Source organism: Cetorhinus maximus, chromosome 6 (assembly GCF_964194155.1).
Source record: "Cetorhinus maximus chromosome 6, sCetMax3.hap1.1, whole genome shotgun sequence".
Classification (NCBI taxonomy): Eukaryota; Metazoa; Chordata; class Chondrichthyes; order Lamniformes; family Cetorhinidae; genus Cetorhinus; species Cetorhinus maximus.
In genome coordinates this window covers 19,047,685-19,068,893 of record NC_135884.1, presented here as the reverse complement: position 1 = coordinate 19,068,893, position 21,209 = coordinate 19,047,685, and the positions used below count along the sequence as shown (strand labels likewise).

The following is a 21,209-nucleotide window of genomic DNA, read 5'->3' as shown; positions in this document are numbered from 1 at the left end:
AGCACTGAGCTTTTCAGTGCGCATTTCACGCTGGCTGGCTATTAACTGGCCAGCCAGCGTGAAATCGTGGTCAGGGGTCAATTGCAGTCAGCGGTCCGTTTCCCAACCCTTTTCCAGGCCCACCAATCACGCCTGCCCACTGAGCTGAAAATTCAGGCTATAGTGTTTTCTTACTGCTGAGGCAGGACACCGGAGCACCAAAGCAGAATACCACTGAGATGGAATCCACAGACTCAACCCTCCTTGTCACCAGAGATGCCCATGTCCATCAGCTTCCTGTGCAGTGGCACTGGACGAAGATGCAGCCCAATCAAGGGGGGGGGGGGAAGAATTCGAGGGATACTTTTCATTGAAACACTATCATGTGCTTCCTAGTGATCAGTTGAACACCATCTGGTGTCAGCTATGGCTCAATGTAGCATGTTTGCCTCTGTATCAGAAGGCGACTCAAGCACAAAATCTAGGTTGACATTCCAGAGCCGTACAGAGAAAGTACCACCTTCCAGATTAGATGTTAAATGGAGGCCCCATCTATCTCTCACGTGGATGTAAAAGGACCCATAACACTACTTCAAAGAAAAGCAGGAGAGTTCTCTCTGGCATCCTGGCTAATTTTTAACCCTTAACCAATGCCACTAAAGCAGATTACCTGGCCATTATCACCTTGCTGTTTGTGGGACCTTGCTGTGTGTAAATTGGCTGCTGTGTTTCCTACAACAATGACTACACTACTTACATTGGCTGTAAATCACTGAAAGCTACTATATAAATGAAAGTTTTTCCTTTCTTTCTCAAGTTGATGGATATGTGGAACAACTAAGTCCTCTTTTAGGCACAGCTTGTGTAAAGGCCAGGTAAGAAAAGAAAGGAAAAACAGGAACTTCCATCCTTCCCATCCGCACCAAAATACCTTTCTTACCTGACGCATTTTAGCCCCTGACATAGATCCACTGTGGTCAATCACAAAGATGACGTTTTTAGGAATCCTGGATAGATTAGCAGGCGCAAAATGATGTACAAAGTATCCATTTACAATCTGAAAAAAATACAAAATATAAAATAAAAATCACCAGAATAAAGAATCCTATGAGACTTTGATTTTAAGTATAACTTTCAATTACCTGAACACTACCAGCAGACAGGTCTCTATTGACATCATACTCTATGATGAAATCTCCGTCCAGAATTGTTTCATGACAATTAGGACATTTGCGCTGTTGTTCAAGCGTTGGTTTGAAGGAAACATGTCCCTGAATGAAGCAGTGACTCAATGTTAAATTTTATAGTTATTATTTAGGTAAAGTTTTTTTCTGAAAGACAATATACAAAGCTACCTACCCTTGTTGCAGTAAGAGTCTTTTTCACAATTGAAGTTAGATTATTTTTTAGAAACTTTGCATCAACATTCAGGAAGGCAATGCCTTGTGGTTCAAAAATATGTACATCAATCTGGAAAGAGCAATTCAAAATTTGAGAGAATTTAATTATCATCAAATAAGAAAATCAAAAACAGCCACAACTAAAACATATTAGTAATGTTGCTGGTTTAGAAATGTACCTGGAAACGTTCGACAAGTTGCTGAGGTTTTACTCTGATATTCATCTTGTATTTCCCCAGGTTCCGTTTTAATAATTCTTCATATGTTAGTCCAAATGTGACTTTTTTGGTTGGTCCAATATTTACTGATACTTTAAACTTCTCCATTTTTCTTCCAGCCACTCTTCATAAATTAGAAAATAAAAAGCAGGAGTTAAAATGTTATACAAATATGATATTAGATATATTGAGGAAGAAGTTCTCGTTATCTTGCTGTCCCACTGTGAGGTTTACATCATAATGACAAGGGCTGCATAAAGAATATCCAATTTTGGGAGTAGCTAAAAGTAATGCCTTTCACAGCCACAGGATGTCCCAAAGTACTTTTCAGCAGCTGAATTACTTTTTAATTATTATCATTGCTGTAACGTATGGAAACATGACAGCTAATTTGCATCCAACAAGGTCCAACAAACAGCAATGAAATAAATGACCAGATAATCAGTTTGAGTTGTTGGTTGAAGGAATAAACTCAAATGGAAAGAAGAAAATAATTTCACGGCATAATTTAATCTCAGTTTATAGTTTATGAATTACTCAAGTAGATCAGAACCATGTGGTCACTCCCCTCTATCCATTATTCTGTATAACATCAGAGCTCAATGATACAATTCTTACGATTGATGCAATTGGTATCATATGGTACCAGTTTAGTTACTGAAATATCTCAGCAAAGGATTTAACTGGACCAATGCCATGAATTAATGATTTGATCTGAGCATTATTTGTGCTACTAGCAACATGCACAAGTTAATTTTTCCAGATGTAAAGTATTTCTATGAACGCTTGCCTCTTGCTATGACAGAATGTCAAGAATTGGTGAGCACCTTTTCAAGGGCAATTAGGGATGGGCACTAAATGCTAGCCTAGCCAGCGAAGCCCACATCCAATAAAAATGAATTTCAAAATTGTGCTGTCCATGAATCAATATTTGAATGAAAACCCTGCCTGCGGTGGATGGGTGCTTCCTGTATATGTTTTCCCCTTTCCCAGAAATTGGTATGATGCACATCATGCATTATGGCTCACTGCCCTTCCTTCCAATTGGGTTTGCTTGCTTTACACCTATAGATTGGGTGGAAATAAAAACTTACTCATTCAGTGTGCATAAAGTAAATGAGCTAATCAGAAGCTATATAATTAGGTGGAGTGTTTCTGTGATGTTCCATTACTAGCAGGGAATCCCTGAGTGCAGGCAGTGAGCATAGGAGATGGGACCACAATAATGTAACCCAATTTCCAAAGCACCAATCTTAGCTAGTTTCCTGTTGGGTGCTCGGAACATCAACATCAACCCTCATATTGGGAGATTTTGAAAAAGATACATCTGCATATATTTAATGAAGCATTAGCTAGTGGGTTGAAAACTGATTTGGCAAGAGGTGATGATGAATGGACAATGGTTTCTCTATTGGGGATGGGATGTGAGGCACTGCCCACTGGAGTTTCATGTATTTATCCTCATTTTAAACTGATTTTCATTCATCAGATAGTGTGGAAAATAATTGAAAATAATTGAAAATAATTGTGTCGTAATTGAAGTGGTATGAATTTGTTCTTACTTTACAAGCCCTGCAGTCTGTCCTCGTGAAACTGCTTGCTGGTACTGTTGCTGAGCAACCTCTTTCTCTTTCACAGCTCCCACATATGTCACTTCATCTAGAGTCCTACAGAGAAAAATCACATGGATGGTACAACAGGAATCTCATTCATTAATTTTCTCTCATACATGGTCTTCTACATTTATTTTGAAAAAAAGTCTGAACAAAATACAAATAAGGTTTGTAATAATTACATCACATTTGGCAAAACGTTTAGTTATCAGGATATATGTTGAGTAAATATTTATTCTTGGAAAGCAGGGGATAGGGGAGAGAGAGTTATTTTGTATAATTATTCACTAATACACTCAATTCATATTAACATAGATACCTTGCAGAACTTATTCGTCTTCGTTACCAGAAGCTAATTAGCAGATTTAACCCACTTCTCTTAATTTTATTTATACTGTTTAAAGAGAAAGATTCACACAATTTTAATATGCTTCATATTATTGATTTCTGTATCATATTTTAATACATAGTTGTGCACCTAGCAGGATGACCTTGAAAATACCAAGTGGACACTGGATGGGCATGGATGCAGAAAAATGAGTGGAAGATTGTCTTGGAAACAGAGCTGAGGAAATCTCTGATAGAAAGAAACTAGACAGGAGAATCCTAGAGGCAGGGAGTAAGGAGGAGAAATTTCAGAAACTGGGAGGGGTCAATCCCAGAGTGAGAGGAGTTGCAGATATCTTGGAAAGATGTAGCAAATGGAAAGAGGAAAAATAGTTTTAAAGGCACAGCAAACTCAGAGGAAATAAGGATGGGATGTTGGAGGCATAAAGCAGAGAGAACTCAAAACCATGGAACAGACAGTCCCAGGAACATGAAATTTGCAGCAGTAGGAGTCCAAATTGGTTGCAAACCTCCAGAAAAAACTGTCAGAGAGAGTAAAAGGAAGAGAGAAATGCTCCTGTCTGAACTGAATAGAATCAGGTGGGCTTTTCCAGATGCAAACAAATTATCAAGTGTCAATTCTGAATGTTGAAATAGACAGAATTAATTTGAACCTAAAAGGATTTAAAATGGAACAAAAGGGATTTGAAGTTTTATGAGCCACCTATCTTGTAGTTCACCCCAATCTATTTGTTATCTCCAGATCAGTGAGAAGTACGCGAGGAGACAGGTGACTATGCCAGAGTGAGATGGAGACCAAATGAATAGCGAATTAGGCTCACATGGGAATTTGGTGCATGGGGAAAAGAGGTCTGGTATACATAGGAATTATTCTATGTTGGGAACAGGAGCATCTAAGCAGAAATGGACCTGGATGTAACCTCATCTTTGGAGCAGACTTTGAAAAAGACAAAATCAAACCATGACATCACTGGAAAACTGTAAGTTCATTGGTTGGTAAGAAACTGCTGTTATGGAGTGTCTTTAAACAGCTATAAATTAGAAAAGCGTATTATTTTTAAAGGAGTAGCTACTTGGATTTCAGTAAGAAATACTAGGAATAAGGGGAAGTCAGGGCCAGTAATGTAAAGTAATATAAGTAAACCAAAGTAAAATAAAGTTAATGTAAAGGAAGTAAAGGTCAGACATGGCAGGGTAGGTCGGTTGTATGGAATGCTTGTCCTGTAATATGTGGGAAGTCGTGAACACTACTGGTGACCTAGATGACCACATGTGCAGGAAGTGCTGCCAGTTGCAGAAACTTGAGCTCCAGGTTTTAGAGCTGTGGCTGGAGTCACTGTTGCATGTCCACAAGGCTGAGAGCTACATGGATAGCACATTCAGAGAGGTGGTCACACCACAAGTTAGGAGCATGGAGGCAGAAATGGGAATGGCTGACTGTCAAGCAGTTCAAGAGAACCAGGCAGGTAGTGCAGCAGTCACCTAAAGTCCCACTCACTAACTGGTTTTCTGCCTTGGATACAGGTGAGGGCATTGGTTCCTCAGAGAAGTCCATTCAGAGCCAAGTTTGTGGTACCACGAGCGGCTTGGCTGTACAGGAGGGGAGGAAGAAGAAAGGAAGCGCACTATTGATACGGGATTTGTTAGTTAGGGGAACTGGTAGGCATTTCTGCAGCAGTAGACGTGACTCCAGGATGGTATGTTGCCTCCCTGGTGCCCGGGTCAAGAATGTCACCAAGCAGCTGCAGGACATTCTTCCGGGGGAGGGTGAACAGCCAGAGGTCATTGTCCACATTGGTACCAGTGATTTAGATAGGAAGGGGGATGTGATCCTGCAGACAGAATTTAGGGAGCTAGGTTTGTAGTAATCTCCAGGTTACTCCCAGTGCCTCGTGCAAATGATTACAGAGATAGGAAAATGAGGCAGATGAATGCATGGCTAGAAAGATGGTGCAGGGGGGAGGGCTTTAGATTCCTGGGACAGGCTGTGGGGGAGATGGCACCTGTACAAGCCAAATGGGTTGCACCTGAATAGAGCTGGGACTGAGTTGCTTGCGGTTTTGCTAGTGCTGTTGGCGGGGGGCCTTAAACTAACTTGGCAGGGGTGTGGGAATGAGGAGGGAATATTAGAGAGTCATACCAAGGTGCACAAAATACTGGGAGAGACAAATAGCACTAGAATAGCGAATAGTAAGTTAATAGGTGGAGTCGGTGTAAGGGAGAAAGTTGTGAAGTCTAAATCGGGGTTATACTGCATGTATGTGAATGCAGAGTATTGTAAATAAGATCGGTGAGTTACATGGGCAGATTTCCGTGCGGAATTATGATGTTGTGGTTACAACAGAGACCTGGCTCAAGGGAGGGCAGGACTGGGTGTTATATATTCCTGGGTATAAGGTGTTCAGGAAAGATAGGACAGGAAGAAAAGGAGGAGATACAACTGTAGCTGTATTGGTTAAGGAGAACATCGCAGTGCTAGAAAAAGAGGATGTCCCAGAGGGTTCAAGGACAGAATCATTCTGGCTAGAGCTAAGGAACAAAAGGGGTGCAATTACATTGCTCGGTGTAGTCTATAGGCCATCAACTAGTGGGAAGGATGTAGAGGACCAAATCTGCAGGGAAATTACAGAGGAATGCAAACATTATAGAGTTTTTATAATGGGGGACTTTAATTACCCAAATATAGACTGGGATAGTAGTAGTGTAAGGGGCAGAGAGGGGCAAGAGTTCCTAGACTGTGTTCAGGAGAATTTTCTACAGCAGTCTGTGTCCATTCCAACTAGAAAGGACAGGCTGCTAGACCTGGTTCTTGGAAATGAGGTGAGTCAAGTAGATCAAGTATCAGTAGGGGAACATTTAGAAGACAGCGATCATTATAACATAAGGCTTAGGATGATGGTAGAAAAGGACAATGGGAAATTCAGAATTAGAATAATTAACTCGGAGGGCCAACTTCAATGGGGCGAGAATGGAGCTGGGGCAGATAGACTGGAACCAAAAGTTGGCATGAAAAACTGTAGCTGAACAATAGACTACCTTCAAAGAAGAAATGGTTCGGGCATCGTCAAGGTATATTCCCTCAAAAGGGAAAGGTAGGGCAAACAAAGTCAGAGGTCCTTGAATGTAAAATGAGATAGAAATTAAGGTAAAGAAGGAAAAGTGTGCTTATGACAGGTGTCAGGCAGAAAATACAATTGAGAACCAAGCTGAATACAGAAGGTTCAGAGGAAAGGTGAAGAAGCAAATTAAAGAAGCAAAGAGAAATTGTGAGAAAAGACTGGCAGCCAACATAAAGAAGAATCTGAGTCTTCTATAGGCACATAAATAGCAAAAAGGTGGTAAAAGGAGGAGTAGGGCCAATTAGGGGCCAAAAAGGGGATTTACACATCGAGGTAGAGGGCATGGCTGAAGTGTTAAATGAATACTTTGCATCTGTCTTTACCAAGGAGCAGATACTCCCCAGGCCATGGTGACAGAGAAGGAAACTTTGTCACTAGAAGGGTTCAAAATTGATAAGGAGGAGGTATGGGATAAACTGTCAGTACTTAAGATTGACAAGGCACTGGAACTGGATGAGATGCACCCTATGCTACTGAAGAAAGTGAGAGTGGAAATTGCAGGGGCACTGGCTATAATCTTTCAGTCTTCCCTAAGCTCAGGGGAGATGCCAGAGGACTGGGAAATTGCAAACATTATGCCCTTGTTCAAAAAAAGGTTGCAAGGATAAGTTCAACAATTACAAACCAGTCAGTTTAAGCTCAGTGCTGGGAAGCTTCTAGAAACAATTATTCAGGATAGAATTAATAGTCACATGGAAAAATTGTGGGTTGATTAGGTAAAGCCAGCATGGGTTTCATAGGGGAAAATCATGTTTAACTAACTTGCTGGAGTTTTTTGAAGAGGTAACAGAGAACATTGATGAGGGTAATGCTGTTGATGTGGTGTACTTGTACTTTCAAAAGGCATTTGATACAATGTCACACAACAGACTTGTGGGAAAAGTTATAGCTCATGGAATAGAAACAGCAGTAGCAACATGGAAACAAAATTTGCTGATAATAGGAAACAGCAAGTAATGGTTAATGGATGTTTTTCAGGCTAGAGGAAGGTTTGTAGTGGAGATCCCCAGGGGTCGGTATTGGGGCCCTCGCTTTTCCTAATATATATTAATGATCTAGATCTTGGTGTGCAGGGTCAATTTCAAAGAGTGCGGATGATACAAAACTTAAGCATTGTAAACTGTGATAGGACACTGTAGGACTTCAAAAGGACATAGACAAGTTGATGGAGTGGGCTGATAGGTGGCGGATGAAGTTTAATGCAAAGAAGTGTGAGGCAATTCATTTTGGTAGGAAGAACATGGAGAGACAATATAAAATAAGGGGTACAACTCTAAAGGGTGTGCAGGAGCAGAGGGACCTGGGGTGTATACATGCATTGATCATTAAAGGTGGCAGGACAGGTGGAGATCAGTTAATGAAGCATACAGTATCCTAGGCTTTATTAATAGGGGCATAGAGTACAAGAACAAGGAGGTTATGCTGAACCTGTATAGGACACTAGTTACCTGGGCGCCACAATTTAGGAAGGATGTGAATGCATTGGAGAGAGTACAGATGAGGTTTACAAGAATGGTTCCAGTGATGAGGAACTTCAGTTATGAAGATAGATTGGAAAGGTTGGGACTGTTTTCCTTGGAGAAGAAAAGGCTAAGGGTAGATTTGATAGAGATGTTCAAAATCATGAGGGGGCTGGACAGAGTAGATAGTTAGAAACTGTTTTTCGCTTGTAACAGGATTGAAAATGAGAGGGCAAAGATTTAAAGTGATTTTCAAAAGGAGCAAATGTGATGTGAGAAAAATCTTTTTCACTCAGCGAGTGGAATTCACTGCACTGAAGTGTGGTGGAAGTAAGTTCAATCGAGGCATTCAAGAGGGCATTAGATGGTTATTTAAATAGAAACAATGTGCAGGGTTATGGGGAAAAGGCAGGAGAATGGCACTGAGTCATAATGCTCATTTGAAGAGCCGGTGCAGATACGATGGGCTGAATGGCCTCCTTTTGCACTGTCACCATTCTGTGACTCTGAATTTATATCTGTTTTTTGGAATTATTTATAAATAATATAGTCAATTTTCAAATCTGAACTGAATATTCCAAGCACATTGAGTTCAGAGAATTAGAGCCCTTTATATATTTCCTGGAATTGCAAGTGGGAATTTGGTTTCTGTCCAGTTTAGTAAACAATTAACTATAGAGCCAACATAAACTGTGCCCTGTTGATTTGTGTAATGCAATAACACATGGTTGTGTATTTGGAAACTAACTTGATAGCTTTGAACAAAGCCTGAATCATTTGAGATATTGAGCAAGTGATTCCTCCTGTGCTCTCTGGAAGGTTCATTTGGAAGTTGATGACTAAGTTGTGAGGTGCCAGGAGTTGGTGGTGGTGGCAGGGTAGGTATCGAGGGTGCACGATGGTGCTAGATGATTTTAATGGAATGGGTTTCTGGCAGATTAATTTCCCCCCCAACAGCTGTAGTAGAATGCTGCCCCACTTTATCTATATGCCTTTATAAGCCTCCAATCCATTTCCAATTCAGAAGAGAGCACAAAATGGCTGCCTAAAGATTGGGTGACTTATGGCCCCCCCTTTAGCTTCTAGTTAAGTGGTGGAGAGTGGATATTGGGAGGATTTTGTGGGAAGGATAGGATAAGTGTCTGGGATCAGTGAGGTCATGGCTTTCCTTTTGGGAAGCAGCGCTCCTGTTTGACCTGGCCCCACAAATATAAATTACTGGCTTATCTTTTGCGCCTCTTCATCCTTCCCTACAGCTGGGTCAGTCATGGTGGCTTTGTTGCTCATGCCTCCTTTAAAATGCAATCGGTGACCTATAGCGGTAATGGGTCCCAATTTGCATTAATTCATAAAGCTTATGCCTGCTTTAGCAGGTGCCTCAGCTGCTTCAAGAACCTTGCAGATTACGATCGAAAGGGGAAAGAATGGGGCAAGTTCTGAGATGGTAACGAACCTGCTCAGTTTTAACTGCTCACCTGCCTGGTTTCTGTCAGACAGGCAGGGTAAAAATTAACCTCTAATTAAGTAGGGTATGGTCTGTAACAGTGCAAATTGGACATGATCAGTGGGAAGCTGTGGCTTGGTTGGCCAAATAATATTTTATCCTTCCATAGTTCACGTCCTTCTATTATATGAATTTCTTTCATTTCAACTGGCATATGACTTTGGACATCGAATATTAAAACTGCAGCAAAAGAACTGGATATCAGTGACTATGGTAGAGTTATACCTTCAGGTTCTATTGGTTATATTGCTGTAGAATCCTGAGTTTTAAAATTGTATTCCTCACTTACCAGTTTATAGCATTTATAATTTAAACTATAAATTGTAACAGGACTGCGCAGTGAAACAGAGGTTGACTGTTTCTGTTTTAATACACAACATTTGCATTGATCCATTGGCCCCTGAGCTACAAGGCCCCAAAGAGTCACCTCTCATAGGATTTCTGCTCTTTCCTATTTCTCTTTTTTTTTTGTATTTCTGAGTTCACCTGTTTCAATTTAACAAACTATTAGTTTATTCTCAGTGTTGTTTTCTTCATGAATGGATAAATTCTAAATCTATCAATAAGAAAGCAACACTGAATACAGACCTTTTCAAACCACAGTCTCCCCAAATTCAAGAAAATAATCAGAGATACAAACAACTCAGACATTTCAAATATTCCTAATTCTAAACAATTTATTTGTTAATGGAACTGGGTAGAGATGGTCAGTCAGTAACAATGGTTTTGCAATGAGCAAAACACATCAAAACCAAGGATAAATGTTTTATTTTTACTGATGACGAAACGCCCTCTATCATGCATTAATAAACCATGTGACATGATGAAACATTTATGCATGCTGCAAATTATACAAGCAAAATGAATTTGTTGGGGTAGAAGCATGAAGGTTTTTTTGCTCCTTACTTTTATATACAATATATTTCAAATTTTCACACAGAGAAATGAAACTTTCACACTGTAGTTTAACCATATTCTGTTGGTTCTCCATCAGGTTTCTCTCTCTACTAAGAATAACCTTGCGCATATTTTCTAGTTTTTGCTATATAGTTCACAACTCGTAGTATCGCTGCTCGATCACCATATACATAATTACATTGCTCAGCCTAAATGTATAACGCAGAAGAACTGTTGTACAGGAGCCCATTCATGCTAATTTGACTGATACTGTAGCTGATACTCACATGCTGAAGTTGGAAATGAATGCTGTTTTGGGTAGTTCCACTTCAAAGAAAGCTTCCCTTGATTCAGTTGCTCGATTTACCACCCGGCTGATTACCACATTGTGAGCAAATCGAGATGTAACTTTGCAATCAATCTTCATACTATAGATTTCAAGCTCCTCAGTCTGAAGGAAATTAAAGGGTATTGTTTCAAAGGAAAGTGATTGATGAAAGAAAGTAAAATAATCAGAAAACTTAGACTTAAATTAGCGTTGTATGCTGTTCTACTGAAACATTAGCGATAAAGGGCATCTAATATTTTTGCTTGTCCAGGCTTCACTGCCAGAAGTCTAACAAAACAGGCATGGAAAAACAACAAACTGACCCGCAGGGCCAAAATGCTAATCTACAAGGTCTGTATCCTCAGCACCTCGCTGTATGGCAGCGAAGCCCAGACAACTTACACCTACTAAGAACAAAGGCTCAATAACCTCCATCTCCAATATCTACAGCACATCCTTGGCATCATATGCAAAGACAAAGTCACCAATATTTCAGTCCTTTCTAGGGCAAACATGCCAAGCAAGCACTCATCCAGCAAAGCTTCGCTGGCTTGGACAGGTTGGGCCTATACCTATTGGAGTTTAGAAGAATGAGAGGTGATCGTATTGAAGGGAATTAGATGCTGAGGGGACTTGATAGGGTAGATACCAAGAGGATGCTTCCTCTTGTGGGGTAGACTAGAACTAAGGGACGCAGTTTAAAAATAAGAGGTCTCCCTTTTAAAATAGAGATGAATTATCTTCTCCAGAAAGCAGTGGAGGCAGGGTCATTGAACTTATTCAAGACTGAGGGTGGAATCATCCCAGATTTACACTAAATGCGGTCGCGGGTGGGAAAATGATGTTTTATCCATTTGCTGCAATGGCAGCTACTCGTGCCATATTGTCCCATTCCTGCCTCATTAACTATGCAGCCACAGGAAACACGCTGTCTCACTGGCAGGCAGCCTCCGATTTGCCCGCCATGCCATTACCTCGCTGCTTCCTCATGCAGGGTGCCATATTTAAATTGCAGCTGCCCGCACACTTCTCAATGCTTGCAGCCCAGGACTACTCTGGTGAAGACATGGCCCCATAAATCAGGAAGAGTGCAGCCCCCCACCCCGGTCCGATTCAGCAACTCATCCCGGGGATGCCTTCTGGATGCCGGGAAAGCCCGTTGAGATGTCCTCTATCCCCGCTCTGGTCGCAGGAGGCCCATCAGCCTCACCACTCCAGCTTGGGAGGCGGTGGCAGATTTGGTCAGTGCCACTGCTGCGCACAAGAGGTTGGCCATCCAGTACAGAAAGAGGATGAATAATCTCCTCCGTGCTGCCAGGGTAAGGCAGCCAACTTATCACTCTAAACTCTCACACACACAAAGCCATCACACATTCACTGGCATTTCAATCACTGCCAGCTCAAGGGACATCACCACTCACTCTCTCTCACACACACCCTGACATCTCCATCTGGCCTCAACTCTTCTGGAGACTGCCTCCTCAGCCCTCACCATCTTAAGGCCACATGCACAAATCAACATGTGCCCCCACACACACCCTGGAATACATTCCTTCCCCAGTACATTCCTCACCTAGCAGCATTTCCCCTTGCCTGAGGTCACTTCTTCCCCTTCCCCAAGCAAGCCCTAGCCCTCAAGTTGTTGAAAAGCCACCTCCGCCTTACTAAGTCTGGTAGGTAGAGACCTGTTTGTTAACCCCCCTAAAAGTGATGTGATGCTCCTTGAGAAGCCTGGCACTAATGGCTATGAGCGCTGCCCGAAGCAAGGTAGGCAAACAAACCTCGAAGCCTCGAGAAAAGTGCATGTCACTTATGTATAGTTGTGGGCGGATGATTCCAGCAAGCAGGGCTTATAGTGGGATGCTGAAGTATTGAAATTAGGTTCCCAAAGTGTAGCGGCGGGAAACACTGCATGCAATTGATGGGTGGAGGAGATGATCACAAACTGATTTCACAACGGCATGAAACCAATTTTTGGCCTTCTCTCTATATTGTCATCCCCCTGCCTGCCACAACACCTGCGCCAACAGAGCCAGGAAATATTGACCTGAGTTAGATAGATTTTTGAAAGACAAGTGAGTCAAGGGTTATGGGAGGCGGAGAGGAAAGTAGAGTATAGACCACAGTCAAATCAGCCATGACCTCATCGAATGGCGGAGCAGGCTCAAAGGGCCGAATGGTTTACTGCTGAATCCTATGTTTCTATGGACTGTGCACAGGATGGAAGATGGCCACATCCCAAGGATATGCTAAACGGGAGGTAGCCCATGCCAGGAGACCAGCAGGGCACCCAAATCTAGATTCCAGGATGCTGTCAAGTGACATAAAAGCCCTCAACATCAATCACGACGTGGGAAACTCTACCTGATGATTGATGCAAATGATGACACCAGCTGTGGGCAGGAATTCACCATGACAACAACATATGGCTTCAGAAGCTTCAAAGCAGACATCAACCCTGCAACCAAGGCATCAGCACAGATCGTCTTGCATCACCAACAAAGAACAACTTCAAATGGAGCACTTGTGCCAGGACTTTGCCTTTCCAGAATCAGCTTTTTTTAGCCATCAAAAGAAGAGCAACAGATGATCTTATCTGACCTCACCAAAGTTCTGAAGCTGCATTCCCCATCTGCCACAGATGGAAGGATGCCAGTCAAAAGCCAATGGGCGGAATCTTCCATTCTGGATTCTAAGTCTGGCGGTGGGCAGAAAAGTCAGCATGGGTCCCGTTGGGCAGCAGGACAGCTGAACACATGCAATCTTCCACTGTTCAGCTCATCAATTACGTATCCGTGAGGAGCTCAGTGAATCTTGTGGTGGGGTGGGTGGGAAGTCGCCAGCCCTGCCGCTACCTCACAGGGTCCAAGGTCTTGGTGCTGTATTTAAACAGCACCCGGACAGCCATTCACTCAATGCAGGTCAGGAGACCCACATTACTCCTCCAGAGTCCCTGCAGCCACAGCTCATTCTGGAGAAGCTGGCAGATGTGAGAAACCACATTCCAGGACATATGAGGGCACCTCCGACATTGCCTTTCACTCATTTCTAGATAAGAACACCACTTGCGATACACGCATGGCTGGGGCAATGCTCTCCATTGTAGTGGACCATGTTTGGCTTCCTAGAGACCCTGCTACCTCTTGCTGCTCAGGCCTTTACTTCTCCTGGCCCTGTGCCAACCTGCAATGGGCTCTTCTTTTCCTCATCTGGATGAGAGCCATTACCAAGGCAGGGTTGTCTGCAGCCTGCATCATTGACACCTCAGTGGATGTGTGAACAAATTGAAGTGATATATTTAGTGAGCATGTCCTTTACTGGTTTCCTTCAAAGCCAGCAGACCAGTGCTAAGCCCTTCACCTGGACTCCATCCAGGCATGGAATCCTCACCCCACCCCTTCCAGGTGAAGGACACCCTGCAGGACCAAAGATGGGTGTTTCTCCTGTTCATAAATGACTATGCATGGAGATATTGCACTTTGATCAGGCTGATGGCACCATGTGTAAGAAACCTCCCTCTGACCCTATTCCACTTGCCTCTGCTACCCTCAAGACTCTACAGAGAGTCCACTCCCTTGGCAACATGGAAAGATTAACCACATGAGCCCTTGGCAGCCGTGACCATTCACCTGGGAAGATGCAGGTTTGGAGTCATGAGTTGGCTGCCATCCACCAGATGTGCCTCTTGGAGGCATCCACCTCCCTCCCTCCATTCATCCCTGCCTCTGACTGCAGCCGATAGCAAATGCCACAGAATGAATGCCAGCTCCACACATTGCTGGGATCCTGATGTTATGAAAACCATGAGTCAGGGACAAACCTTCTGCCGTGTGGGCTTCACCATAGAGAGGAGAACACAACTGAGCATCTTTGACATCCAGTTGCCTCATAATTATTAGGGTATCCCTTTAGTCGGCCACTTGTGCTGACCTTGAACTCCACCCATCCAAAAAGACCCTCCTCCTACTTCGATCCCACTAACTGTGTGGCCAAGGTCAGATTTGAAAAATGTTGCGCATCACCTTCGAGACTCAATCCACCACATTCTATTCTCCCCCTGTCGCCCACCAACTTATCCCCCATCACCCTTGATACAGCCAATATCACCATTCCTCTGCCCTTTGTCACCCTTGAACCTCCCCGTGTTACCCTGGGCCCTATCATGATCCATCTCCACATGCCTTCCCTCCTCTCAGGGCCGAAACCAGTTATTGTTCCTATACCTACCCTGACCCTCCCATTATCTGAGCCACCTGCCTTGTCCCCCTCCATGACTGTCCCCCCTCCCCCATGAGATCTTCACCTACGAAACTCACCCTGGACCTGCCACCCTACTGCATCCCACTGCTCTCTCTGAATGTGATTGTTCCCTCCTATCACCAGTACCTTGATTTCACCACCCCCCCACCCCCAGACCCCACAGTCGACACCCTTGACCCTGCCCTCTAAGACACACAACACCCCCCCTCCTTCCCCAGACACTAACCCGCCCCCCCCCCCCCCCACAACCCCCCCCCATCCCTGGACACGCTCCTCTTCCCTGGCCACTGTCTCCCCCCACCATGCTAGGCACTCTTCACCCACTCCTTCCCTGCTTAGCTTGCCCCCCTATCCAGCCTTCACTCCACCCTATTTCCCCCTCTTCCAGCCTTCGCTGGCCTCCTGTGTCCAGCCTTGGCACAGCTTTTGCTATCAGTGCTATCAATATCAGTGAAGTTATGTGTGGTCCCCAAGAAGACAAAAGCAGTAACTACTGACCTCAAAGTTGTGGAAGAGGTGAAGCTCGCCAGCCGCACATCACTTATACAGTCATAAAACTGAACGTTCTAAATTCTTGTTGGCAGGGGACTTAATTTGGGGGCAAACTTTATTCCGGTGCGGTGGCCTTTTAATGAACATTGGTCTGAGGGGTTTTTTTCTTAAAGTTTCAGGACAGGACGTAGTGTTTTGTCTGTGTTTTTGTAAGTTTCAACCAAGTTGTGGTGACTTTGTGTCGGGCACTGGGAATAGGTTGTTTTAAATTTTGGGTTTTGTACTGTGGGGTCGTGGGTGATTCAATAAAGCAATTGTGAATTACCAGAATAAACTTGTCTCACTGGTCATTCTGTTCAAGCCATACGCTTGTGAATCTGGTATCACGAACTTGAGTGTGGGGAGGGTCTCTGAGGGAAAAGGGGAACCCCTACACCTCTAAAATACATTTTACAGAATTGTAGTCCCAATAAATTATCAAAACAAAGTCACTCAAACTATTGTTCAGGGAAAGAAGAGAATTTAAGAGAACTGATAAAAATCACCTGAAAAAAACACAAATTATTACTGAAATAAATAGTATCAGAGAAATCAAACCTACTTTTTTCCCATGCTCCTCGGTACTTCTTTTCTGTTGCCAACCAAGAAAAGGGCCAACACGTTATAAAATATATTTGTTATACACACAAATTATACAAGCAAATAGAGTAGTATAAGAAATTAAATTAAATTGCTAATATAATTTTGAGTCATCCATTGCATCCCATGAATCCATAAGAGGTTCATGTACCATGACAGTTTAAGAATATATTCTATATTTAATAAATAGGACAACCCACTACTAATTACAATAAATAGGGTACCCGAAGCTAATAACAAAAGACTTGTCTGTATTTCAGGGTGTAATCAGCTATCTGGTGCTATTTGAGGACAAAAAACTGCAATTTCATTTTAGATGAAGTACAGCCTAAAGGATCTGAGGAATATTGATACACAATAAGCATGGTGATATGGTATTATTTAGTATAATTGATAATAAAATTACATGTTGCTATATCTGTATTGACAGCTGTTGCCAACCAAGAGAGGCAGTAGCATAGTGGTATTGTCACTGGACTGGTAATCCAGAGACCCAGGGTAATGGTGGATGGCGGTATTTGAATCCAATAAAAATCTGGAATTAAAAGTCTATGATGACCATGAAACCATTGCTGTAAAAACCCATCTGGTTCACTAATGCCCTTTAGGGAAGGAAATCTTCTGACCTCCTCCAGACCCACAGCAGTATGATTGACTCTGAAAAATTAGGGATGGGCAATAAATGCTAGCCTAGCCAGCGATGCCCACATCCCATGAATGAATAAAAAAAAGAACAAAACAAAACCCACACTGAACTGAAGTTGTACACACTGTGAAGGCAAATTAGATGCTAGACAGTGATGATAAGACTGTAACAAAAACAGAATTACCTGGAAAAACTCAGCAGGTCTGGCAGCATCGGTGGAGAAGAAAACAGTTGACGTTTCGAGTCCTCACGACCCTTCGGCAGAACTGAAGTATAGTTAGGAGAGAGGTGAAATATAAGCTGGTCTAAGGTGGGGGGGTGGGGGGAGAGAGAAGTTGAGGGTGGGGTCGTTGTAGGGATAAGCAAGCAGTGATAGGAGCAGATAATCAAAAGATGTCACAGACAAAAGGATCAAAGAGGTGTTGAAGGTGATATTATCTAAGAAAAGTGCTAATTAAGAATGGATGGCAGGACACTCAAGGTACAGCTCTAGTGGGGATGGGGTGGACAGACTAACAAAGTATTAGTTGTAGATTTAAAAATAATGGAAAAAGGTGGGAAAAGAAGAATCTCTATAAATTATTGAAAAAAAAGGGGGAGGGGGAAGAAACGGGGTGGGGATGGGGGGAGGGGGAGTTTAAGATCTAAAGTTGTTGAATTCAGTATTCAGCCCGGAAGGCTGTAAAGTGCCTATTCGGAAGATGAGGTGCTGTTCCTCCAGTTTGCGTTGGGCTTCACTGGAACAATGCAGCAAGCCAAGGACAGACATGTGGGCAAGAGAACAGGGTGGAGTGTTAAAATGGCAAGCGACAGGGAGGTTTGGGTCTTTCTTGCGGACAGACCACAGGTGTTCTGCAAAGCGGTCGCCCAGTTTGCGTTTGGTCTCTCCAATGTAGAGGAGACCACATTGGGAGCAACGAATGCAGTAGACTAAGTTAGAGGAAATGCAAGTGAAATGCTGCTTCACTTGAAAGGAGTGTTTGGGCCCTTGGACAGTGAGGAGAGAGGAAGTGAAGGGGCAGCTGTTGCATCTTCTGCGTGGGCATGGGGAGGTGCCATAGGTGGGAGTTGAGGAGTAGTGGGTGATGGAGGGGTGGACCAGGGTGTCCCGGAGGGAACGATCCCTACGGAATGCCGCTAGGGGGGGTGAAGGGAAGATGTGTTTGGTGGTGGCATCATGCTGGAGTTGGTGGAAATGGCGGAGGATGATCCTTTGAATGCGGAGGCTGGTGGGGTGATAAGTGAGGACAAGGGGGACCCTATCATGTTTCTGGGAAGGAGGAGCAGGCGTGAGGGCGGATGCGCGGGATATGGCCGGACACGGTTGAGGTCCCTGTCAACGACTGTGGGTGGAAAACCTCGGTTAAGGAAGAAGGAGGACATGTCAGAGGAGCTGTTTTTGAAGGTAGCGTCATCAGAACAGATGCGACGGAGGTGAAGGAACTGAGAGAATGGGATGGAGTCCTTACAGGAAGCGCGGTGTGAGGAGCTGTAGTCGAGGTAGCTGTGGGAGTCGGTAGGCTTGTAATGGATATTGGTGGACAGTCTATCATCAGAAATTGAGACAGAGAGGTCAAGGAAGGGAAGAGAAGTGTCAGAGATGGACCATGTGAAAATGATGGAGGGGTGGAGATTGGAAGCAAAATTAATAAATTTTTCCAGGTCCCGACGAGAGCATGCCTGTCTCTTTATGGGGTATGTGGAACATTCCTTGTTCCAGTCCTACTCCGGCCCCCTCCCACAACTCTTTCTCCGGTACATCGATGATTACTTCGGTGCTGCTTCATGCTCTTGTCGGGACCTGGAAAAATTTATTAATTTTGCTTCCAATCTCCACCCCTCCATCATTTTCACATGGTCCATCTCTGACACTTCTCTTCCCTTCCTTGACTTCTCTATCTCAATTTCTGATGATAGACTGTCCACCAATATCCATTACAAGCCTACCGACTCCCACAGCTACCTCGACTACAGCTCCTCACACCCCGCTTCCTGTAAGGACTCCATCCCATTCTCTCAGTTCCTTCGCCTTCGTTGCATCTGTTCTGATGACGCTACCTTCAAAAACAGCTCCTCTGACATGTCCTCCTTCTTCCTTAACCGAGGTTTTCCACCCACGGTCGTTGACAGGGCCCTCAACCGTGTCCGGCCCATCTCCCGCGCATCCGCCCTCACGCCTGCTCCTCCTTCCCAGAAACATGATAGGGTCCCCCTTGTCCTCACTTATCACCCCACCAGCCTCCGCATTCAAAGGATCATCCTCCGCCATTTCCGCCAACTCCAGCATGATGCCACCACCAAACAAATCTTCCCTTCACCCCCCCTAGCGGCATTCCGTAGGGATCATTCCCTCCGGGACACCCTGGTCCACCCCTTCATCACCCCCTACTCCTCAACTCCCACCTATGGCACCTCCCCATGCCCATGCAGAAGATGCAACAGCTGCCCCTTCACTTCCTCTCTCCTCACCGTCCAAGGGCCCAAACACTCCTTTCAAGTGAAGCAGCATTTCACTTGCATTTCCCCTAACTTAGTCTACTGCATTCGTTGCTCCCTATGCCGTCTCCTCTACATTGGAGAGACCAAACGCAAACTGGGCGACCGCTTTGCAGAACACCTGCGGTCTGTCCGCAAGAAAGACCCAAACCTCCCTGTCGCTTGCCATTTTAACACTCCACCCTGTTCTCTTGCCCACATGTCTGTCCTTGGCTTACTGCATTGTTCCAGTGAAGCCCTCATCTTCCGAATAGGCACTTTACAGCCTTCCGGGCTGAATACTGAATTCAACAACTTTAGATCTTAAACTCCCCCTCCCCCATCCCCACCCCGTTTCTTCCCCCTCCCCCTTTTTTTTCAATAATTTATAGAGATTCTTCTTTTCCCACCTTTTTCCATTATTTTTAAATCTACAACTAATACTTTGTTAGTCTGTCCACCCCATCCCCACTAGAGCTGTACCTTGAGTGTCCTGCCATCCATTCTTAATTAGCACTTTTCTTAGATAATATCACCACCTTCAACACCTCTTTGATCCTTTTGTCTGTGACATCTTTTGATTATCTGCTCCTATCACTGCTTGCTTATCCCTACAACGACCCCACCCTCAACTTCTCTCTCCCCCCGCCCCCCCACCTTAGACCAGCTTATATTTCACCTCTCTCCTAACTATACTTCAGTTCTGCCGAAGGGTCGTGAGGACTCGGAACGTCAACTGTTTTCTTCTCCACCGATGCTGCCAGACCTGCTGAGTTTTTCCAGGTAATTCTGATTTTGTTTTGGATTTCCAGCATCCGCAGTAGCTTTTAGCTTTTTGTTTTTATCTCTGATGATAAAACTGTAACCTAACTCGAGGGCTTAATGAGGAATTATAAAATTACCCTTGGTTTATTTTCACACAGGATTTTATTTGGAAAATTTACCTAGATTGGTGCAAATCACAACTGGTGAGGATAACGTCTGGTGGTAAAAGCTCAGACATGGAGCATATAAACAATTGTTAATCATTTTATATTTTACTTGAAACAACATTTTTCAGTTATTAAATGAAGCACTCTAAGTTTACATGTGCAGATTAGCTGTTGAATACCTTCAGAGTTCTTCCGGCCTGTTTAAGGGCATTTGGCAAAGGGTTCACATAATCACTCTGCTCAAAATAGAAGTAAAAAGTTTAAACAGTTAGTTTGACAGTCAGAATGAATTAATTAAGAAAGTTATTATAAATATTTGGTGATATTAATTGGACATTACCTTATGATGCTCTGATTCTGTTATTATGAAATCAGATGATATTAATGCTGGAATAGAAATTAATAAAATATAGGACAGTATTGTCTTCATTTTGCACAATCCTATAAGTCAATTGAGCTACAGGAAACTAGGCTTTATTCTGAATTCTGTTAATGAGTAATAGTGGCACTGACCCTAATTCTACAATTACTGCAAAGTGTTGACCCAACAGTGGTCATAATGTAAACAGTCAGTGTGATTAAAGCAAACAAAGATATTTTTAGACAAGTTGTAAAATCTGGACAGTCAGGTCCAAAGTGTAGTCTGTATATGGAGCTCAATACTGAAATATATATTTTTTTATTCTTTCATGAGATGTGAGCATCGCAGCTACTCATCCATAATTGCAGTGGAGAATTAATTGAATGAATGTGTTAATTATTTCTGTCACAGGAGTGCGTAACTTCTCAGGGTTCTGCTGGAGTCTCCCAATGTAAGCAAAGAATTTCAGAATGTTTAGTGGATATTCTGATTAATTTCTGTTGGAAAATTGCCAGAATACCTCTAAAAAATTGTGCTG

General features: G+C 43.4%; 1 protein-coding gene across 4 annotated transcripts in view; it reads right to left on the bottom strand.

The window, feature by feature from the left end:
* Window positions 1–20,812, bottom strand: part of LOC144681604 (inter-alpha-trypsin inhibitor heavy chain H3-like) — a 106,959-nt gene extending 86,147 nt beyond the window's left edge. For 3 of the 4 annotated variants that reach the window (XM_078543336.1, XM_078543340.1, XM_078543339.1), the window contains exons 1-9: window positions 20,651–20,811; window positions 20,490–20,546; window positions 16,220–16,249; window positions 10,826–10,989; window positions 3,160–3,264; window positions 1,559–1,721; window positions 1,339–1,449; window positions 1,122–1,250; window positions 920–1,036 (exon numbers count right to left, since the gene is read on the bottom strand). In XM_078543336.1, coding sequence (XP_078399462.1) covers window positions 920–1,036; window positions 1,122–1,250; window positions 1,339–1,449; window positions 1,559–1,721; window positions 3,160–3,264; window positions 10,826–10,989; window positions 16,220–16,249; window positions 20,490–20,546; window positions 20,651–20,740 — 966 coding nt within the window. In that variant the 5' untranslated portion in view covers window positions 20,741–20,811. Of the gene's footprint in view, window positions 1–919; window positions 1,037–1,121; window positions 1,251–1,338; window positions 1,450–1,558; window positions 1,722–3,159; window positions 3,265–10,825; window positions 10,990–16,219; window positions 16,250–20,489; window positions 20,547–20,650 lie in introns of all 4 variants that reach the window. The other variant, XM_078543338.1, reaches the window with a different exon arrangement.
* Window positions 20,813–21,209: the final 397 nt, after the last annotated feature.